At 47.3% G+C, this 21,061-nt stretch overlaps 1 protein-coding gene across 1 annotated transcript in view; it reads right to left on the reverse strand.

The window, feature by feature from the left end:
* The window catches only part of ESYT3 (extended synaptotagmin 3), a 65,564-nt gene that overhangs the window by 30,795 nt on the left and 13,708 nt on the right, over nt 1-21,061 (reverse strand). Inside the window, exons 2-7 of the mRNA XM_064277259.1 lie at nt 8,944-8,985; nt 6,628-6,762; nt 3,189-3,265; nt 1,511-1,577; nt 737-826; nt 192-247 (exon numbers count right to left, since the gene is read on the reverse strand). Of these exons, the coding sequence (XP_064133329.1) occupies nt 192-247; nt 737-826; nt 1,511-1,577; nt 3,189-3,265; nt 6,628-6,762; nt 8,944-8,985 (467 nt within the window). The remainder of the gene's footprint in view (nt 1-191; nt 248-736; nt 827-1,510; nt 1,578-3,188; nt 3,266-6,627; nt 6,763-8,943; nt 8,986-21,061) is intronic.

Below are 21,061 nucleotides of genomic sequence, written 5' to 3' on the forward strand. Positions count from 1 at the left end.
CTCAACATCGTTAGCCTCTCATACCACGCCCCAACACACATACTTTTCCCTCTGGAGAAGGAGAGCTTGCTACTGCCCTCACTCCTCACGCAGCCAGAGTGGGGTGGGACCCATGACCACCATGAAGCTGCACAGCCCTGAGGACCCCACAGCCACTTGGGATCTCCCCGGCGGCATTCCCAGGCACTTACTTGATTCCTGGTGCATCCAGCAGGTTGGTCAGACCTGTCCAGTTGATCTGCAGGTGCTGCAGGGGCAGAGGTAGGTTGTTAGGCTGGAAGGCACTGGGAGTCCAGCGCTAAGAACCCTCTGCCAAGCACCTCAACCCCACCTGAATAGAGAGCCCAACCTGTCAAGGAGGCACCCTCAGCAGGGGTATAAGAACAGGTGAGGGCACCTCCTCATCCTCTCAGGCCTCAGGCAGGCTGTGGAGCTTGCTGCTTCCTGCCAGGACCACCACATGGCCACAAGCCGGCCTGGGTTTAGAGATATCTGAGTTTCGTCTCCGCTCCACTTCAGACTACCTGGGTGACCTTGGCAAGCTACTTGTCTGAGCTCAGTTTCCCCATCTTAGGGAGAGCAGAGTCTTAGCCTTAAGGATTAAATGAGATAATCCTTACATGCCCAGGACTAGGTGAGGCTCAGGCAATATCCACTCTTGTGCTCAAACCCAGACCCTGGGCCAGTAGAGAATGCTCGGTTACAAGGCAGGGACGCCTCCAGCCCCTGAACTCACCGGCTTCTGTAGGAAGAACAGGGTCACAGCTCCCACGAAGGGCTTGTCCACTAGGAGGGGCTCCAGGATGACCCGCAGTGTGCCCTGCAGCTGGATGGGCACAGAGGGCCATGAGGGACCCCAGCTCCTTTCCTTCTGTGCCTGCTGCACCCAGTCTGCTGCTGCCTCCTCTCATGCCCATTCCCCCCAAAGGTCAGGATCATCCACCCAGGCTGCCTGCTGCCACAGCAGAGACCACCCTTGGGGTGCAGAGGCATAAACACAGCTTCCACCCCTTTGCTGGCTACCAAGGGGCCCTGAGCTGCCTCTCTGCCTCCTGCAAGTGTACCAGGTTTGAGCGGGCCTACTGCCTTGTCCACAGTGTCAGGCAGCCCAGCCAACAGGGAGCTAGGAGTGATTTCTGACTCCAATTCAGCTACTTTACTTTTGGCATGAGACAGTTCCACTTCCTCAGTCCACCTCAGTTTCTAAATGATGGCTTTGCACTGCTCCATAAACAGAACGTCTCACTTCCACTGGCAGCCAAACCCTCTCCTGGAGGTACTTTGCAAACAGAGGCAGGCTGTGGGGCCACAGAGGCAGAGCACCAGGTCCAGAAGCCCAGCACCACCGCTTCCTGGCTGTGTGGCCTCAGCCTGGACGCCTCCACCACCACCAGCCTCTGGGTTTGGTGCCATTTCCCTGCTTTGCAGCTGCTCCAGCATGGCCCACTTCCCCCTCCCCACCCACATCCCAGGGGCTGGACCAGGGGCAGGCAAGCTGGGCTCTACCCACCTGAATGCCTTTCACACCAGCCTGTATCTTCTGCAGCTCCACGCTGATTTCACAGTCCCCAATATAGCTGAAAGTAGGGAGGTAGGAAGAAGATGGTGGGGGGGGGACAGGTCCAACTGCTCAGAGAGGTCAAGAAACTTGTCCAGAATCACACAGCCCAGGCCCAGGCACCAGGCTGCCAAGCCTGAGCTCTGCATCACTTTGCCCATGATCTCAGCCTTTGCATAGACCCTGGTCCAGCCAGACCCCAGGAGGCAGCCCCCAGGCCCTGTATCCAGAAGCCATCCCATGCACATCCCCACCTGTGACCATGAGGCAGTGGCTCTGGGCACCACCTCACCCCACAGAGGGGAGAGAGCAGAGATGAGAAGGAGAGGCTCTTAGTGAGCACACTGTCCCTGCCTCCACCGCTGCTGCAGCTGCCTGACTCTGCCCAAGTATCCTCCGGGAGAACACAGAAGAGCTCCAGCTGCTTAAGCCAGCTGCTCCTGTGGAGAAGCCCCAGGCTGTTGCAGTGGGCGGTGGGGGTGCGGAAGGTAGCAAGGTTTCAAGTTGCAAGGATGATAGCCTGAGGCCGGTTGGTGGCTCTTCCCAGGTGATAGGCACAGGGAGCCCAGAATGGGTGTCCCTGAGTGTGTGAAAGTCCCACAGTGACCCACCCCGGGGCTAAGAGATTCTGTCAAAGCCCTGAGGGGAGGACTAAGCGGACAGAGAGGCCAGCCATCAAATATCCAGAGGACTCAGGCAGAGGAGCAGGATGCCATGAGCCACACAACTGCCAAGTGCCCCTGAAAGGACAGGCACAGAAGGCAGAAGAGAGCCCATAGGGGCCATCTGAGCTGACTGGGAGGCTGGGGGAACCAGATGCCCTCAACATACCCCAACTCTTCATACATGGATCTTGGGGCCCGGCCTCGGGGACAGTAGCACCGTGATAGCCCACTCACCATTCCAACACACTTGAGACCAGCCCCACAGTGGGAATGAGTGTGCCTGGAGCTGTCTTCCTAACAAGCCCTGAGTGCCAGCCTCTGGTCTAAGGACAGAGAATGTGAGGCCCTGGAAAGGAATGGCAACATTCTGGAACCTCAGGAGGTGACCCTTTGTCCTTTGAAGCACAAGTCAGATCTCACTTCCTCTGGGAAGACATCAAGCCTATTACTAACTTCAACCAAAAGAGGTGCCCTTGCCCAGCCCACTGAGTAGGCCCTCTTGTGTCTTTGCAGCCTCTAGTTCTCGAGATGTGCCCAGGGCCCGTTCTCCTGCTGGCCCTTCTCAGCCATTGCCCTGGGCCTGACCACACCTGCTGCCTCTAGCCACTTGCTCTCTCAAGGCAGTTGACCTAGCCCCAAGCTCCAAAAAAGTTCTGCTGTCTGGGCCTTGGGACCCTTAGGGTGCCCTGGGAGCCTGGTCTGATGGCAGAAACCAGACATGGCCTAGGGGTCAGATAGAGGCAGCTCCCCTGGGACCAGTCCTTCCTCCATCCATTCTTCTGACACTCCTCCCCCCTCAAGCAGGGACCTTGTACCCCAGTCCCAGGGGCGGGGGTTGTCACTGTGAGGGGCATTCACATTCCAAATCAGAGTGTATATATACTACTCCATCTTCAAACAAGCTGTTCCCACAGAGCCCCCTGCAGCCCCTGAAGCCCACACTGGCTCCCACAGTGAGAGCTCACCACAGCTGCAGGTCTACTACCACCTGTCTTCGGTTATACTTGTTAGCGTAGGCCTTGACACCATTGATCCGAGGGCACTGGAAGAGATGCCAGGGAGCGGGTTTAGCAGAGCTTTTGCAACAGAGGATGCTGGCAGCACCCTGCCCAGCACTGGGCTTCATCAACAACAGCAGCCACGACTACTGCCCTCCCAGGATGAGATACAAACACAGAAATCCAACCTGTAGCCCCTGATCATCCTTGGCACCCATGAGGCTTCCTTCCCTAGAATGTGTACCCTTCTTCCCCTCCCTTTCTGCCTCCATATTTACCAAGCACCTACTCTTCCAGGCACTGGACTTGGGAGTCAGCAGGGAACAAGGCAACCCTGAGCCTGCCTCATGGACTCACAGCCTAGCAGAGGCGAAGATAGTTGGGGAGGGGACTACAGTGAGGTGCAGCCTGTGCAGTCACATGGGGACTTGGGGGCTCCAGAAGTATCTCCAACCCAGCCTCAGGGGTCAGTGAGGCTTCATGGAAGAAGGGTCATTTAAGTTGAGAACTGGTGGGTAAGTAGGAGTTGGCCCCATAAGGGTGGAAGGAGAGGGCAAGGTCCTCGGCAGAGGGAGCTGACCCTAGGAAGTCAAGTGCTGGCACCCCAGGCCAGGCTTCCCAGGCTCTGAGGCCAAGGGCTAAGCCTGTAGATAATTTTTCTTCTGTTATCAGCTTTCCCTCTCTGCCCTCTTTGTCCAGACTCTGCCCAGGCAGCACTGGAGTGAGGTCTGGTCGTTATTTATCGATAAGACAAAACAGATTTCATTTCAACTCAAGTTAACGATATACATGCTGAAGTGGTCAGGGGTGAACCCACTGATGTCTACAAGTTACTCTGAAATGTATCCAAAAAAAGATGGATAGAAAGCTGGATGCATGGATATGTAATAAAGCAAATACAGTGAAAGGTTAACAACTATACATTCCGATAGTGTACAGTGGTGTCACTGTATAATTCTTTCAATTTTCTGTGTGTTTTGAATTTTTTGTAATAAAATGCTGGAGAAAATATCCAATCAGCCACACTATAGGAAAGATTAAATTATTATTTCTCTTCTCTCCAAATGCATTACCATGTGAGGAGTTTATTAAAGAGTATGGTATCAAAAATGTAGAGAAAAAGTATGATAGAGATATGTGGAGCAGTTAATGAAAAATATGTGGTTTTTCCAGAGTTTGTGGTATTCATGATATGTCGGCTTTTTAAAATGTGTAATGTGTTGCAATTTATTTTCTCATTCTAAGTAAATATTCACTTTCTGCCTAATTTTGTGTTTGTAATTTTATATTCTTTTTATTTAAGCGGGTCCTCAGAATTGTAGAAGCTTCAGGTCCTGGCTCTGCCCTGGCCTCCAAGACTTTGCTGTTAAAGGCCCAGAAAGGTCTGTCCAAGCCTGGGGAGGAGGCAGGGGCATATAACCTTCCAGCGCCGGGCACCTGCTCCAAAGGGGAGGGGAATGGGTTTGCCCATTATCTGTGAAAGCTCAGCCAGCCCCAAGACCCTTGTCTGCAGAGACCCGGGGCTGGGGAAGGCTACCTGCCTGGAGGCCTCTACCATAGAAAGGAGGAATCATCACTATTGGAGCACCTGCTCTGGGCCAAGCAGGGTGCCTCTGGCCCAGGGTTCATAGGTAAGTGAGAGATGCTAATCTGGAATTTGGCCTCCACTGGGAACAGTGCCCTATGCTGGCCACAACTCAGGCAGTCACACACAGTGGCCATGAGGCCAGGCCTGGTATTCACACTTCACAACAACCTTTAGAAGTGGATCCTTTGATTTTACAGATGAGGAAACAAGCTCAGAGAAGTTAAGTCGTTGACCCAAGGTCACCGCAGCACAGAGCAGAATTAGGCACAGACACGGGGGTGTGGGCAACAGCATCAGGTCCTGGCCAAGCCCAGGAGGTCACATGAGGAGTTCTCTGTGACCCCACGGTGGAAAGGAGTGGCACAGTGTGGAATGGGAGAGCTGAGGGGAGCAGGGCAGGGCCAGCACTTGAAGGGCTTTGAATACCAAGACCAGGAGTCAAGTATTTCTCCTGCAGGGCTGGGGGCACCTGGCCAGGCAACCAGCTCCCCTGCAGGTTCTCCTGACTTCGCAATAGCATCCCTGCTGCTGCTGCTGCTGCTGCTGCCTACAAGTAAGCTGCTTGCCAGCAGGGCCCCATCCCACAGGCACCACTACTAGACCAGCAGCCTAGCAGAGCAGGCTCTGCTCCAAACACAGCCATCTGCAGGCTTCCTGTGATGCTCTCCTTCTGGGCTTTTAGCCTAGTGAATTCTTCAGAAGCCAATTCAGACATTACTCCCTCCAGGAAGTCTTCCCTGACTACCTCAGCCCCCACAACCCTCCACTTCTGAGCTCATGCATTCCTCTATCATTGTGCAGGCACTGCCACGTTGTCATCCACCAACTAACGTGTCTGCCTCTCGCAACAAAACGGTGACCTTCCTGAAGGCAGGGCACTGCCACATCCATCTTCTATGTGCCTAGCACACAGCACGTGCTCAAGAAGTCACAAGTGAATGAAACAATTAATGAAAAAAGAAACAGTGGATGCTGGCACAGGTCAGGCCTGGGAGTCTGTGTGGTATAAATCAGGCATGCCCAGTCCACCCGCTACTCAGAGAGAGTGCTAGCCAAGCAGAGGTGGGCACCCACCTGGGGGCAGCAAGCAGCTCTCAGCAGACTGGTCTGTACTCTGACACCTGCTTGTTCCAGAACTGACCAGATGACAACACCTTTTATTTACTGGGTGATGGCTGTCACAGTAGTTCTCTGCCTGGGGATGCATTTTTGGATGATCAAAATAAGACCACACCAATTTCCCAAGGGGCAATTTGGGGCAGGAGGATCGGGGGACAAGGAAGGAAATAGGCAGCTCAGTCTCCAATACAGAGCTTGACCTTAGGTGAGACACAAACTTCTTTGGTCAGGACCATTTTATCCTGGGAGTCTGGTGAATCCTCACAGAACTAGTGCGGGCTTGAGCCAAGCAGTTAGTAGAGAATTATAAACCACTTTGTGGCACTATCTCCTTCCACAAAGGTGTGCTCTCCCCAGCTGATGCCTGAGGTGAGCAACAGTGACTACATTTTTGTGTCTGTCTGACTTCTGCCATACGGCCATGTTTTCAAAATTCCGCTTAAAAAATGTGGAATGACTTCTCTTGTCCCCTTTTCTGTTCCCTCTGAGCCAGGCCTGGTGCTGGGGACTGAGGGGTCTGTACTGATGCCCAGAGCCTAGGAAATGCAAGTGGGGGTGGTGTCCCCTGTCATATTCTGTGGGAACTTTGCAGTCAGCTGACTGACCTGTGGTGAGGTTGGGGGGAGGTTAGGAGGTGGGACAGAGGACAGAAAGAGACTGCACAACAGGCTCAGGCTGACCTCCTGAGACAACTCTGACCTTCTGTCCAAAACAGAGCTTGGTAAAGGTGAAGGTCCTCAGGTGGATGCTCTTCTCCCGGATCTTGGGCTCGAGTTTCTTCCGGAATTTGTCTTCCATGATCATGCTTAGGTAGGGCCAGATCTGGGAGATGATCTGGGAGGACAAGAAGAGGACCTTGGTGGTCAAGCCTGGGCCCCCACCCAGGCCCATGGCTGCGAAGACCATGTCCTGATCCTCCGCAACCTGGTCCTGGAGGGGTGAGGGCTCCACAGGCCCTATGCTGGCAGCACCCATTGGCCTGCTTGCCACCCATCTACCCACCTATTCATCCATCTGTCCACCTAACATCTGATAACCACAGCAGTGGTTCCCACTCTTGTTCAGGAAGCAGGACCCTAGGCTTTGGTGCTGTTTTGCAGAACACCATGAACTATTAATTCACTAAACTTCATATTATGAAGCTCTTTAACTCTGTGCTAAAACATAAACTATCCTATTCTACATTCTGATATCGACAAGAAGCAGGTGCCAGAAATTTAAGGAAAATATCATAGAAGAGACACTTAAATTGCTTCCTGTAGATTTTTCTGTAGCAATTAGGAAAAGCTGCTTTTGGCTGATTTCTGTAGCAGAGCACCTTACGGCACTGGTCTGGGAGCCAACCATGGGGCCTGGGGAGAGGGAAGGTAGCAGAGATCTGGAGCCTGGTAGCAGGTGACAGTGGTGCTCATGGAGGGGTGTGGAAGGAGGGCTAGTCGGCCAATATGTGCTGTTTGGGACAAGGGCTTCTCCCGTTTCCTGTGGACTTGGGTCTCGGTTTAAAGATGTACCCACCTCCCAACCTCCCCCCACTCCAAATCCATTAACTGGAGGAGTCTAGAGGAAAACCTGGTGGTGTAGTGGTTAAGGGCTACGGCTGCTAACCAAAAGGTTGGTAGTTCGAATTCACCAGTCACTCCTTGGGAACTCTACGGAGCAGTTCTACTCTGACGGCAACGGGTTTGGGTTTTTTTTTTAAAGGCTGTGAGACTTTAGGACTTCATTGTCCCCATCTGGAAAAGGGATCATCTCTTTCTGGGCCTTCTCCAAACTCCAATCCTCAAGATTCTACTTTCTAAGTCCTGGTCCCATCTTCTGTCTTGCTGGCTTGTCATTCACCAAGTGCCTCCTGAGTGTGGAGCTGATCCTAGGACCTCAGTGCCCTAATATGTGGTTTGTTTCCACAGCTGTCTACCCATTTAGGCCCTGGGCTATGTGGGCATCTGTGTGTTAGTGAAAGAAAGATGTAAGGCATGCATGAATCCGTAAACTAGTTAGTGCATGTGTAGCAAACTCAACTTTGTGGGCATGGCACAAGGTTTGCCCGAGGGGCCCTGGACCTCAGAAATCCTCTTAAAAACAGCACCTTGCTTCCTCCAGATTTTACCATCAGGCAGGTAACAGAGTTTTTGATCCACTGACATTTCTGGTAATTTAAGAATAACAGTCTTTGCTCAACAACCATCAGGAAGCCCCTCCTTAAACCTCACCTAAGTCATTCCTGCTGTAGGCTAAGCCTCTTTCCCAGAGGAAAGATTTGTATTAGAAAAAGCTGTGAGTCAGGAGACTCCGGTGGGGGCTTCAGAGGAGCTTTTCCATTTAGTGACTTGTTTGGGCAGATTAGGCAGCAACAGGAGAGTTTCCTCAGCTGTCTTATTCGGATTCCTCCCTGCTGGGGGAGGGCCAGAGCCCTGGGAGGGTGGGAGGAGGCGGGGGTTCCCCGGTCATCTAACAACAAAGCAATGATACAGCGCTCACGATGTGTCAGGCACCGCTCACGTTGTGTCAGGCACCGGTTGTGCAATCATCACCTCATTAATCCTCACAACAACCCTATGAGGCAGGGACCATAGTTATTCCCATGTTACAGATGAGAAGGCCAGCTCAGAGACGTTAGGCAGCCTGTCCAAGGTCACAGGACAGCGTTGGCGGACTGAGCTTCCTCTCCGTAGGAAAGCACCGACCTCCGACCTCGGCCTGGTTGGCCGGTGGCCCATTGCATTTATTCGCTATACTTCCCTGTATTTTCTAAATTTTCTGCCGTGGCCATGTATAAGTTTTTTAATTTTTTTTTCCTTTTTTAAAGAAAGAAAGCCATTGTCTGGTGAAAGAGAAGAACCTGACAGGGGTAAGGTGGTCAGGGTGAAGGGCCACCACCTCAACGGCATAGGGGTCATATGTCCCCTTCAGCCCTTCTCGGGGCCTGAGAACTGCCGGGACCCTACGGGCCACCCCCGCCTCATCAAGGCTGCCGCTGGAGGATCAGATGACAGCCCTCCAGGGCCGTAGCCTTACCTTGTTTGCCCAGTCGACCCGCTCCACATCCGGGAAGTGGATCTAGAGAACAGAAGCCCGGAGGGCAAGTTAGAGAGGCTCGTCCCCGACCCGCGAGTCAGAGCCCACCTGCCCGCAAGGAGCGTACATTCGAGTGGGGCCGCCGGCAGATAGAGGACGCCAGCCTGCGGGTGCCGACACCGAGGTGGAGGCCAGCTCCGGTGGAGGCCAGCTCCCTGGACGCAGGTGGGAGCTTCTGAGGAGAGCGGACTCCAGGGAGCTCCTTTCTTCTAAGCCCCCTCCTCCCGCCACTCTTTTGTATATGCAAATAAGCCCCTCCATCCCTGTGGAAGCACCAACCCCTCAACCTGGGCCTCCCCCCAGGGAGGGAGTTTGCTCCCTGCAAATCCCATCCCCATTATTGTTTATTTTTGTTTTGTTTTCGCTTTATTCGTTTTAATGACACAGCAATACAGTCTCTGTAGGAAATTTAGGAGATGCTGCCAAGCAAAAGGAAAAAAATATTTTATCAAAGAATGCCACCCAGTGATAACCATCATTAACAGGTTGATGCATTTTCTTCCAGTCTTTTCCAGAAACAAATATGTGCAGTTTTCACAGAAATTGAGGTCCTAGTGTTTTTTTTTTTTTTTTTGTAGAGACCTGGTGGTGCAAAGGTTTATGGGACAGGGAGGTAAGGAGCACCTGGCACAAAACATGGATAAGTAAATCGTAGTGACAGTCATCACTATCACTATGCCCCAAGTGCCCTGAACACAGGCCAGCTCGGGATTGGATTCACGATGGGCCTGGGGCCACCCAAGGTTGGGGAAGGGCCTGTCCTCCCAGTCTGGGGCTCAGAAGGCTCATCACTATCCAGGGATGGAGTGGAAGTGCCAGAGGCAGATTATCCAATAAACAAGGTAAACATGGGCTTATTTGTGTTTATTTACCAACCTGTAGTGAATAATTTCACATGGATTTCACACAGCACATTAAAATGAAACCCATGTGAAACTGATCACTACAGATTAGTAAGTAACCACAAGTAAGCCTGTGGTTACCTTGCTTACTGGATAATCCACCCCTGGCATGTGTCCACGCAGTCCCCACACGTACTGCACACCCACCGAGTGCCAGGCCCTGGGCTAACTCCAGGAATGCCACAGAGCTTGAATGCAGAGCCTCAGCTAGACCACTGGCCAGGAAGGAGAGCCGTTCCCAAATGAGGAGTAAACCAAAAAAAAAAAAAAAACCAAACCAACTGCCCTCGAGTCCATTCCGACTCATTGCAACCCTATACAACAGAGTAGAGCTGTCCCATTGAGTTTCCAAGGAGCGCCTGACAGATTCGAACTGCCGACCTTTTGGTTAGCAGCCATGGCACTTAACTACTACGACACCAGGGTTTCCAAAGGAGGGGTAGAGCAATTTAATTCTGAAGAGCACAGTTCTTAGAAGCCTTGAGAGATCAGAGGAGTCCAGCACTTCTGAGACTCCTGGAATATCATGCCATTATCTCAGCCTGTTTCCCCAGCTCTCTCCACTGTAGAGTCTGGGGAAACATGTAAGATTCTCAAGTTCTGAAAGAAAAACCCCCTGGCTCTGGAAGGGGTAGCTATGCAGCCCACAGGAACATAAGTGAATGATGAGAGAAGGAGCCTGGTGGTGGGGGAGCAGCAGATGGGATCAGCCCATCCAGTTCAGCAGGCAAGAGGCGACCTGTTGACCACACATTCCCTGCAGCTGCCCTGGGTCACGTCCCACCTCAGAACTAGGCAAGTGGAGGGGCAAACCCTCTTATTGCTCCCCACTTAAAGTGCCCCTGACTAAAGTAAAAACTCCTGCACATGGGCCTAGAGAGAGGCCCCAGATCACATCTGGCCTCATCCTCCAACTCCCCCCTTCTCTAGCCCGTATCTTTCAGTCCAGCCACCTTGTTCCCAGAAGGCCTGCACACACCATTCCCTGTGTCTGGAACAGTCTTTCCTACTCCTCCTTTAATTGTCTCATCTGTCACCATCTGTCATGGATTGAATTGTGTGCCCCTAAAATATCTGTCAACTGGGCTAGATCATGATTCCCAGTATTGTTATAATTGTCTACCATTTTGTCATCTGATGTGATTTCCCTTTGTGTTGTAAATCCTATCACTATGATGTAACGAGATGGATTAGTGGCAGTTATATCGATGAGATCTACAAGATTAGATAGTGTCTTAAGCTGATCTCTTTTGAGATATAAAAGAAAGAAGCAAGCAGAGAGACGGGGGGGCCTCCTTTGGACCTAAGATTCTTGTGCTGAGATGCTCCCAGACAAAGGGAAGACTGATGACAAGGACCTTTTCCAGAGCCGGTGCCTTGAATTTGGACCTCAAGCCTACTGGACTGTGAGATAATAAACTTCTCTTTGTTAAAGCCATCCACCTGTAGTATTTCCGTTATAGTAATACTAAATGACCATGACCAAGCCGCCATCTTAGACTTCACTTCTTCCAGGAAGCCTTTCCAGATCCTGAGTTGGGTGTCTTCTGGTTCCGCATTGCAGCATTTAATACAGAGCTGCTTTTCCCCAAGCGTTTGTCAGTTTGTCATACTGTAGGGGCTTGAGCATTGCTGTGATGTTGGAAGATATGCTTATACGACTATATGAAGAACGCGGCAACAGGATTGGAGGAAAACTCACTAACAACCTGTGTTATGCAGATGACACAACCTTGCTTGCTGAAAGTGAAGGGGACTTACTGATAAGATCAAAGAACCACTTAGTGATAAGATCAAAGACCACAGCCTTCAGTGTGGATTATACCTCAACATAAAGAAAACAAAAATCCTCACAATTGGACCAATAAGCAACATCATGTTAAACAGAAAAAAGATTGAAGTTGTAAAGGATTTCATTTTACTTGGATCCACAATCAACATTCATGGAAGCAGTAGTCAGGAAATCAAATGACTCATTGCATTGGGCAAATCTGCTGCAAAAGACCTCTCTAAAGTGTTTAAAAGCAAAGATGTCACTTTAAGGACTAAGGTGAGCCTGACCCAAGCCATGGTGTTTTCAATTGCCTCATATGCATGTGAAAGCTGGACAGTGAATAAGGAAGACTGAAGAATTGATAACTTTGAATTGTGGTGTTGGCAAAGAATATTGACTATACCATGGACTGCCAGAAAAACAAACAATTCTGTCTTGGAAGAAGTACAACCAGAATGCACCTTAGAAGCAAGGATGGCGAGACTTGTCTCACATACTTTGGGCATGTTATCAGCAGGGACACGTCCCTGGAGAAGGACATGATGCTTGGTGGAGGGTCAATGAAAAAGAGGAAGACTCTCAACAAGATGGATTAACAATGGGCTCAAGCATAATAACGATTGTGAGGATGGCACAGGACCGGGCAGTGTTCCATTCCGTTGTACATAATAGGGTGGCTCTGAGTTGGAACCAACTCGATGGCACCGAACAACAACAACAGCACTAGAGCTGCTTGGTCTTATCTGCTGCCCTACTAGACTGGAAGCTACAGGAGGGCCGACTGGATTTTGTTCCCTGCTGGAGCCTTTGCCTGGCATAGGAAGGTCTTAATATGTATTTGTGGAATAAATGAATGTATGAATGAATGCAAAGGTCTTGCCCTCAAGGAGCTCCCAGGCTGGCAAAGAAGGCAGGCAATTAACAGACCATTCCATATGGGATCAGTACCAAGGTAGGGGCCGGGGGTACTTGCAGAAAATAAAGAGTCTGGTTACAGCTGGGCCCTCACTGGCACCTCTGGTCTTCTGCCCCAGCCTGCTATCTGTACCACTCACTCTCCTTTTCCCATTCCAACCACTACACTTCCCATCCTGCCTCCAGGCACACCTATGTGCCCCCCATACAAACACCTTATGTGCCCCCTACACACACACTTTATGTGTACCCCACACACCTTATGTCTTCCCCTCCTCCCCAGGTGGTTCTGCATCCTTGGGAGGTGAGTTCTGATCTGTTGGCCCTTGGCTGCAAACCTCCCATACTTGGAAGCTGGTCACATGGAGATTCCTGAGCTGTCCCACATCTACTGAATCAGTCTCCCAGGGCGGGGCCCTCAAACTTATTTTTAATAAGCACCTGGCATGTTTCTGGAGTTCAGTCAGGGCTGGTTGTAAGGTGTCAATGACCTTCCCACCCCTTCCACTGTGGGACCCACGCCCACTCTGAAAGCATGGGCAGCAAAAGATTGCCCAAGTCCCATATGCATTTAAGTTTTCAGTCTCTCTTGGCCACCCGCACCTGTATTTTATGCTTCTTAGTAAGAGGTTCCTCACAGAGCTAGTCTGAACACTCTGAAGAAGGTAGCATTTCAGACCTTGGAAAGCCCTCCCTCAGCCTGAATCTCAGCACCTGCTGTCTCTTCTCAGTGAGCTGATAAGCTAGAGCCATACCTCGTTCTTTGTGTCTGTCCCTGACTAAATTTGAAGCAGGGACTGAAATCATGGAGATAGATACTCGTGGAGTAACTACTCATACTCAATGCTTTCTCATTTTGACGTAGACAAATGAGTTTATTTTTCTTTTATAATCAGTCCTTTTTGGATCTTGTGGAAGAAATCCTTCCCTACCACAAATTCTCAGTTATTCTACATTTTTATCTATTGATTTTGTATTTTAGCTTTCACATTTGTATCTACAGACTCTCTGGAATTTTTTTTAACACAGAGATGTAATTTTATTCCTCCTTACATTCTCACTAAGGCAAGTTTTCAAAATCACATGCCCCACTCCCCGCGAAAAAATTAAAATCCATCTTTTCCCACCTGACTTGTGAAGCTACCTCCCTCAACAACCAGCTTCTCATATATACTTTGGTCCGTTTCTCAACTTGTCACTCATTAGTTTCGTTGGTTTGCCTTTTCCTGTGTCAGTACTATGCTGTGTTCATCTTCTTTTTCAAACTGATTTAGGTAATTAAAAAAAAAAAAAATCAGACCATGTGCCATTAAGTAGATTTCAACTCATGGTGACCTCAGGCATTTCAGAGTAGAACTGTCCTCCACAGGGTTTCTCAGAAGTAGATTATCAGGCCTTTCTTCTTAGGTACCTCTGGGTGGACTTGAACCTCCAGCCTTTTGGCTAGCAACCAAGAACTTTAACCATTTGTACCACCCAGGGACCTTCAAACTGATCTATCTGTAATTTTTGTTCTTGTACAACTTATATCCAGTTTTTAATATATTTGCAATAAACCATAAAATTATTTGTACAGCTTTTCCTATCACCTTGTTTTTTGAAACAACTATTTAATAAAGGAATTATATGATCCATGAAGTTTAGTAGATCTTACCTATGAAACCGTCTTGGCCTGAGGCTATTTTAGGATAATAACTTAACATTTTTATTTCTTTTGTGGTTAATGGTGTATTCAAGGTCTATTATCCCTTATTGTGGTAATTTTGGCATTTATATTTTTCTAGAACTGTATCTATTTCATTTACGTTTTCAAATTTGTTGGTATATAGTTGTTTATAATATTGTTTTTTTATAATTTATTTTATGTTTGTTGTTATTGCAAATATACACATCAGAAAACACACCAATCCAACAATTTCTACATGTACCGTTAATAATATTTTACAATTATAAATTTGTAGTTATTTCTTCCTTTCTCATTCTGTATTTCATTTATTTTCATCTTTTTTTGTGATCGATCTTGCTAAAAGTTTTGCCTGTTGTGTTAGCCTCTTTAGAAGGCTAGCTTTTTTTGTTGTTAATTTGTTTTCCTTTTTAAATTTGTTAAGTTTCATCCTTTTATTTATTATTCCCTTCCTTCTTATTTCCTTAATCTAAATCTGTTGCTCCTTTCATGTTCGTAGAGTTGAACTCCATGATCTTATGGTTGAGTCATCTATTTTCAATTTTTCTTATTTTATGATAAATATATTCAAAGTTACAGATTTCCTTCTAAGTAGAGCTTTATTTGCACCCTGTAATGTTTGACATAGTGTTTTCATTGTTGGTTTGCTCTCAGTATTTGCTTTTTGTAATTTCTGTTGTGACTCCCTTTTCAACAAAGAGTTTTTATTAATAGTAAAGTTTTCAAATATACAGTCAGGTGAAATTTCTATAGCTATCTATTTATATATTTTTTATCTATTTATTGTTGTTTTCTAATTTGGTTTCTTTGTGATTTGAACAGTCTATAGGATGTCGATTCACTGGGATATATTGAGACTTCCTTTGTGGCCTGAAACCTGAAAACTGTTGCCACCAAGTCGATTTAGACTCATTGTGACCATATAGGACAGAGTAGAACTGCCCTCAGTGTTTGCAAGGAGCAGCTGGTGGATTTGAACTGCCAGCCTTTTGGTTAGCAGACATAGCTCACTGTAGCTCTTAACCACTGTGCTACCAGAGCTCCTTTGTGGCCTAGTTCATGATTAATTTTTGTGACCATTCCATGTGTGATCAAGTTATTAATCATGTCCTTCAGGTATTCTTGACACTTGCTTACTCTCCTGTGCTTAATTTATCATTTCCAGAGGGGGCTGCATTAACATTTTAAAGCCCAGTGACTGCTTTATCTACTCCATGCAGCTCTGTCAATTGTTGGTTTATATTTCAACGTTATATTATGCTGTCCATATATGTCCATGTTTATTATATCTTAATTATTGCTTCTTTATGAGCATATAGGACCCCTCTATCTTTATAATAGATTTGAGTTAGTCTATTTTGTCTAATATAAAAATTGCTACCCCAGCTTTCTTTTGTTTTAAAGTTGCCCAGTTCTATCTTTTTCCCTTTTATTTTCAATCTTTTTGAAAGGCTGTTCATGTTATTTGATGTCATTTAATATTCACCTTAATCCCTTATTAATCACACTTTAGAGATAAGAAAACTGAGGCTCAGAGAGGTGAAGTCACTTTCCCACAGCCACCTGACTGCAAAGTATTGGAGTAAACACTCAGAACCACGAAGTCCGTGCTTTTCTTCTCCACCCCACTTACTCCTTCTAAGAAAATCTTACACACCACTGAATTTTCAGCCTAATTTGTCATAGGATTTCCCTCATGGGACTTAGGCCCTTATAGGCAGGCCATGCTTCATAGCTTACAAAGGGCATTCCATAAGCACTTTCATTTGATATTCCTAATACCCTATGGGGAAACCCAGGTGGCGTAGTGGTTAAGAACAATGGCTGCTAACCAAAAGGTCAGCAGTTCTACTCTGTCCTATAGGGTGGCTATGAGTCTGAGTTGACTCCATAGCAACGGGTTTTAATACCCTATGAGAGGAACAATAAAGATGGAATTATCCCCACTTTACAGATGAGAGGCCCAGAAACTAGTTAGTGCTTGCCAAGATCACCCAGGTGACCAGAACCCAGATCTTCCATCTGCATGTAATTTGAGCCCAGCCCCCAAATCTTTCCCTCCCATGTCCTTCTTTCCCCTCCCCACCCTCACCTGAAATGTCAGCATTTGAAGTCCATTCCTTGTGTACCTCAGTTTTCTCATCAAGGTTGGTTATAATACGAGATACTGCTTCCATTCCTGAGAAGACTAAATGAGACAATGCATATAAAATGCTCAGCACCCTTCCTAGCAAAGAGTAACCTAGTAACTATCACTGGAAGAGGCATCAGTGGTTAAGAGCTTGGGTCCTAACTGAAAGAAAGGTCAGTAGTTCTAACCCACTAGCAGCTCCTCAGGAGAAAGATGTGAAAGTCTGCTTCCGTAGTGATTAAAAAAAAAAAAAAGGCAGTCCTACACTGTCCTACAGAGTCACTATGAGTCAGAATCAACTCGAAAGCAATGGGTTTTTGCTTGTTAGAATTTGTACAGAACCTAGACATGCTCACACTTTGACATGCTTGACCTCAGGCACAAGCCAAGAACAAGGTCATTGGGTTGTGTGTCCAGTTCTGTCTGCCCCAAAGCCCAGTAAATTCTCTAGTAAGTGTTCTTTGGAAGATACCAGTGAGAGGGGAGAATAGAAAAAGAGAAGAGCATAGAAGATAACGTATTGAGGCCAAGTAGACTTAACACAGTTCATGGTTGTTTCCCTAGCTTCTCTGATTGGAAGTGCTCTATGGCCCCAGACAAAGAATGCCGCAGACAGGCTGGGACCCTGTCCCTAAAGCCCTCACAAGAAACTCACTAGGAGCGCTCCACAGTGAGGCATGGCAAAGGGACCCAATCAGAGCCTCTGTCTTGTGTCTGTGTCCCTCACCAGGGAAACAATGAGAAGGCAGAAAAGGAAGGCAGGTTCTGTTCCAATTCTCCTTGAGTCCTTGGAGTATCTGAAAATACTAGGGCTAGACTCAGACAATGATTCTCAAAACACTCATGTACAAAAATATCACCTAGGGAGCTCGTTAAAATGCAGATTTTTGGTCATGGCACTAAGGAATTTTAATTCAGGGGGACTGGGACAAGAGCGGAAACCCTGCTGGCCTAGTGGTTAAGTGCTATGGCTGCTAATCAAAAGGTCAGCAGTTCAAATCCACCAGACACTCCTTGGAAACTTGATGGGGGCAGTTCTACTCTGTCCTGTAGGGTCACTATAAGTCAAAATTGACTCAACAGCAACAGGTTTGGTTTGGTTTTGGGGACAAGAGCCTGGATCTTGAAGGTGCCCCCCCGGCCCCGGGGTTATTCTGATCATGGCAGTGGAAGGTGTGGAAGAATGAATGCAAAGGGCTCTCCAGGAGCCCTGGTGGCACAACTGCTAAAGCGTTCAGCTGGAACCCGAAAAGTGGGTGGTTTAAACCCACCAGCCGCACTGCTGGAGAAAAGACCTGATGATCTACTTCCTAAAGACTGCAGCCAAGAAAACCCCATGGGGCAGTTCTACTCTGTCACACATGGGGTAGCTATAAGTCACACCCAACAACTCCAGGCTGGTGGGCTGGCTGCTCAGGCTGTGGAAGAAGGTGGCTCCTCTGTCTCTGGGGGTCCCCAACAGGGGCTCCAAAGTCACAGTCTATGTCCCCAGCTGTCACTTCTGGGAGAATACCATGAGAATAGAAAACCTGTTGCTGTTGAGTCGATTCAGACTCGTTGTTGTTAGGTGCCATCGAGTTAGTTCCTACTCATAGCGACCCTACGCACAACAAAACGAAACACTGCCTGGTCCTGTGCTATGCTTACAATAGTTGTTATGCTTGAGCCCATTGTTGCAGCCACTGTGTCAATCCACCTCGTTGAGGGTCTTCCTCTTTTCCGCTGACCCTGTACTTTGCCAAGCATGATGTCCTTCTCCAGGGACTGATCCCTCCTGACAACATGTCCAAAGTATGCAAGACCAAGTCTCGCCATCCTTGCTTCTAAGGAGCATTCTGGTTGTACTTCTTCCAAGACAGGTTTGTTCGTTTTTTTAGCAGCCATTGTATAATCAATATTCTTTGCCAACACCACAATTCAAAGGCTTCAAGTCTTCTTCAGTCTTCCTTATTCATTGTTCAGCTTTGACATGTATATGATGCGCTTGGGTCAGGTGCACCTCAGTCTTCAATGTGACATCTTTGCTTTTCAACACTTTAAAGAGGTCCTTTGCAGCAAATTTGCCCAATGCAATGCCTCGTCTTGACTGCTGCTTCCATGAGTGTTGATTGTAGATCCAAGTAAAATGAAATCCTTGACAACTTCAATCTTTTCTCCGTTTATCATGATGTTGCTCATTGGTCCAGCTGTGGAGATTTTTGTTTTCTTTATGTTGAGGTGTAACCCACACTGAAGGCTGTGGTCTTTGATCTTCATTAGTAAGTGCTTCAAGTCCTCTTCACTTTCAGCAAGCAAGGTTGTGTTCTCTGCATAACGCAGGTTGTTAATGAGTCTTCCTCCAAATCCTGATGCCCCATTCTTCTTCATATAGTCCAGCTTCTTGGATTATTTGCTCAGCATACAGATTGAATAGGTATAGTGAAAGGATACAACCCTGACGCACACCTTTCCTGACTTTAAACCAATCAGTATCCCCTTGTTCTGTCTGAATAACTGTCTCTTGATCTATGTACAGGTTCCTCATGAGCATAATTAAGTGTTCTGGAATTCCCGTTCTTCGCAATGTTATCCATAGTTTGTTATGTTCTGCACAGTTGAATGCCTTTGCACAGTCATTGAAACACAGGTAAACATCCTTCCGGTATTCTCTGCTTTCAGCCAGGATCCATCTGACATCAGCAATGATATCCCAGGTTCCACATTCTCTTCTGAAACTGGCCTGAATTTCTGGTAGTTCCCTGTGGATATACTGCAGCAGCAGCTTTTGAATGATCTTCAGCAATATTTTGCTTGTGTGTGATATTAATGTTATCGTTTGATAATTTCCACATTCAGTTGGATCACCTTTCTTGGGAATAGGCATAAATATGGATCTCTTCCAGTCAGTTGGCCAGGAAGCTGTCTTCCATATTTCTTGGCATAGACAAGTGAGCACCTCCGGTGCTGCATCTGTTTGTTGAAACACCTCAGTTGATATCCTGTCAGTTCCTGGAGCCTTGTTTTTTGCTAATACCTTCAGGGCAGCTTGGACTTCTTCCTTCAGTACCATCGGTTCCTGATCATATGCTACCTCTTGAAATGGTTGAACATCGACTAATTCTTTTTGGTATAATGACTCTGTGTATTCCTTCCATCTTCTTTTGATGCTTCCTGCATCGTTTAATATTTTACCCATAGAACCTTCAGTCTTGCAACTTGAGGCTTGAATTTTTTCTTCAGTTCTTTCAGCTTGAGAAATGCCGAGTGTGTTCTTCCCTTTTGGTTTTCCATCTCCAGCTCTTTGCACATGTCATTATAATACTTTGTCTTCTAAGCCGTTCAGTTTAGTTCTTTTGCTTCATCATTTCTTCCTTTTGCTTCAGCAGCTTGGCGCTTGAGAGCAAGTTTCAGAGTCTCCTCTGACATCCATCTTGGTCTTTTCTTTCTTTCCTGTCTTCTCAATGACCTCTTGCTTTCTTCACGTATGATGTCTTTGATGTCATTCCACAACTCATCTGGTCTTCGGTCATTAGTGTTCAACATGTCAAATCTATTCTTGAGGTGGTCTCTAAATTCTGGTGGGATATACTCGAGGTCGTATTTTGGCTCTCGTGGACTTGCTCGGATTTTCTTCAGTTTTAGCTTGAACTTACATATGAGCAATTGATGGTCTGTTCCACAGTCAGCCCCTGGCCTTGTTCTGACTGATGATATTGAACTTTTCCATCATCTCTTCCACAGATGTAGTTGATTTGATTCCTGTGTGTTCCATATGGCGAGGTCCTTGTGTATAGTCATCTTTTATGTTGGTGAAAAAAGGTATTTGCAAGGAATAAGTCGTTGGTCTTGCAATATTCTACCATTCAATCTCTGGCATGGTTTCTATCACCAAGGCCGTATTTTCCAACCACCGATCTTTCTTCTTCGTTTCCAACTTTTGCATTCCAATCACCAGTAATTATCAAAGCATCCTGACTGCATGTTCGATCAGACTGCAGAAGCTGATAAAAATCTTCATTTTCTTCATCTATGGCCTTAGTGGTTGGTGCATAAATTTGAATAATAGTCGTATTAACTGGTCTTCCTTGTAGGCATATGGATATTATCCTATCACCGACAGCATTGTACTTCAGGATAGGTCTTGAAATGTTCTTTTTGACGATGAATGCAATGCCGTTCCTCTTTAAGTTGCCATTCTTGGCATAGTAGACCACGTGATAATAGTCCAATTCAAAAAGGGCAATACCAGTCCATTTCAGCTCACTAATGCCTAGGATTATCAACGTTTATGCATTTCATTTCATTTTTGACAATTTCTAATTTTCCTAGATTCATACTTCCTACATTCCAGGTTCCGATTATTAATGGATGTTTGCAACTGTTTCTTTTCATTTTGACTCATGCCACATCAGCAAATGAAGATCCCAAAAGTCTTACTCCATCCATGTCATTAAAGTGGACTCCACTTTGGGGAGGCAGCTCTTCCCCAGTCATCTTTGGAGTGCCTCACAATCTGGGGGGCTCATCTCCCAGCACTATATCAGACAGTGTTCCACTCCTATTCATAAAGTTTTCACTGACTTATTCTTTTCAGAAGTAGACTGCCGGGTCCTTCTTGCTAGTCTTAGTCTGGAAGCTCAGCTGAAACCTGTCCTCCATGGATGACCCTGCTT

This window comes from Loxodonta africana, chromosome 26 (assembly GCF_030014295.1).
Source record: "Loxodonta africana isolate mLoxAfr1 chromosome 26, mLoxAfr1.hap2, whole genome shotgun sequence".
Lineage (NCBI taxonomy): Eukaryota > Metazoa > Chordata > Mammalia > Proboscidea > Elephantidae > Loxodonta > Loxodonta africana.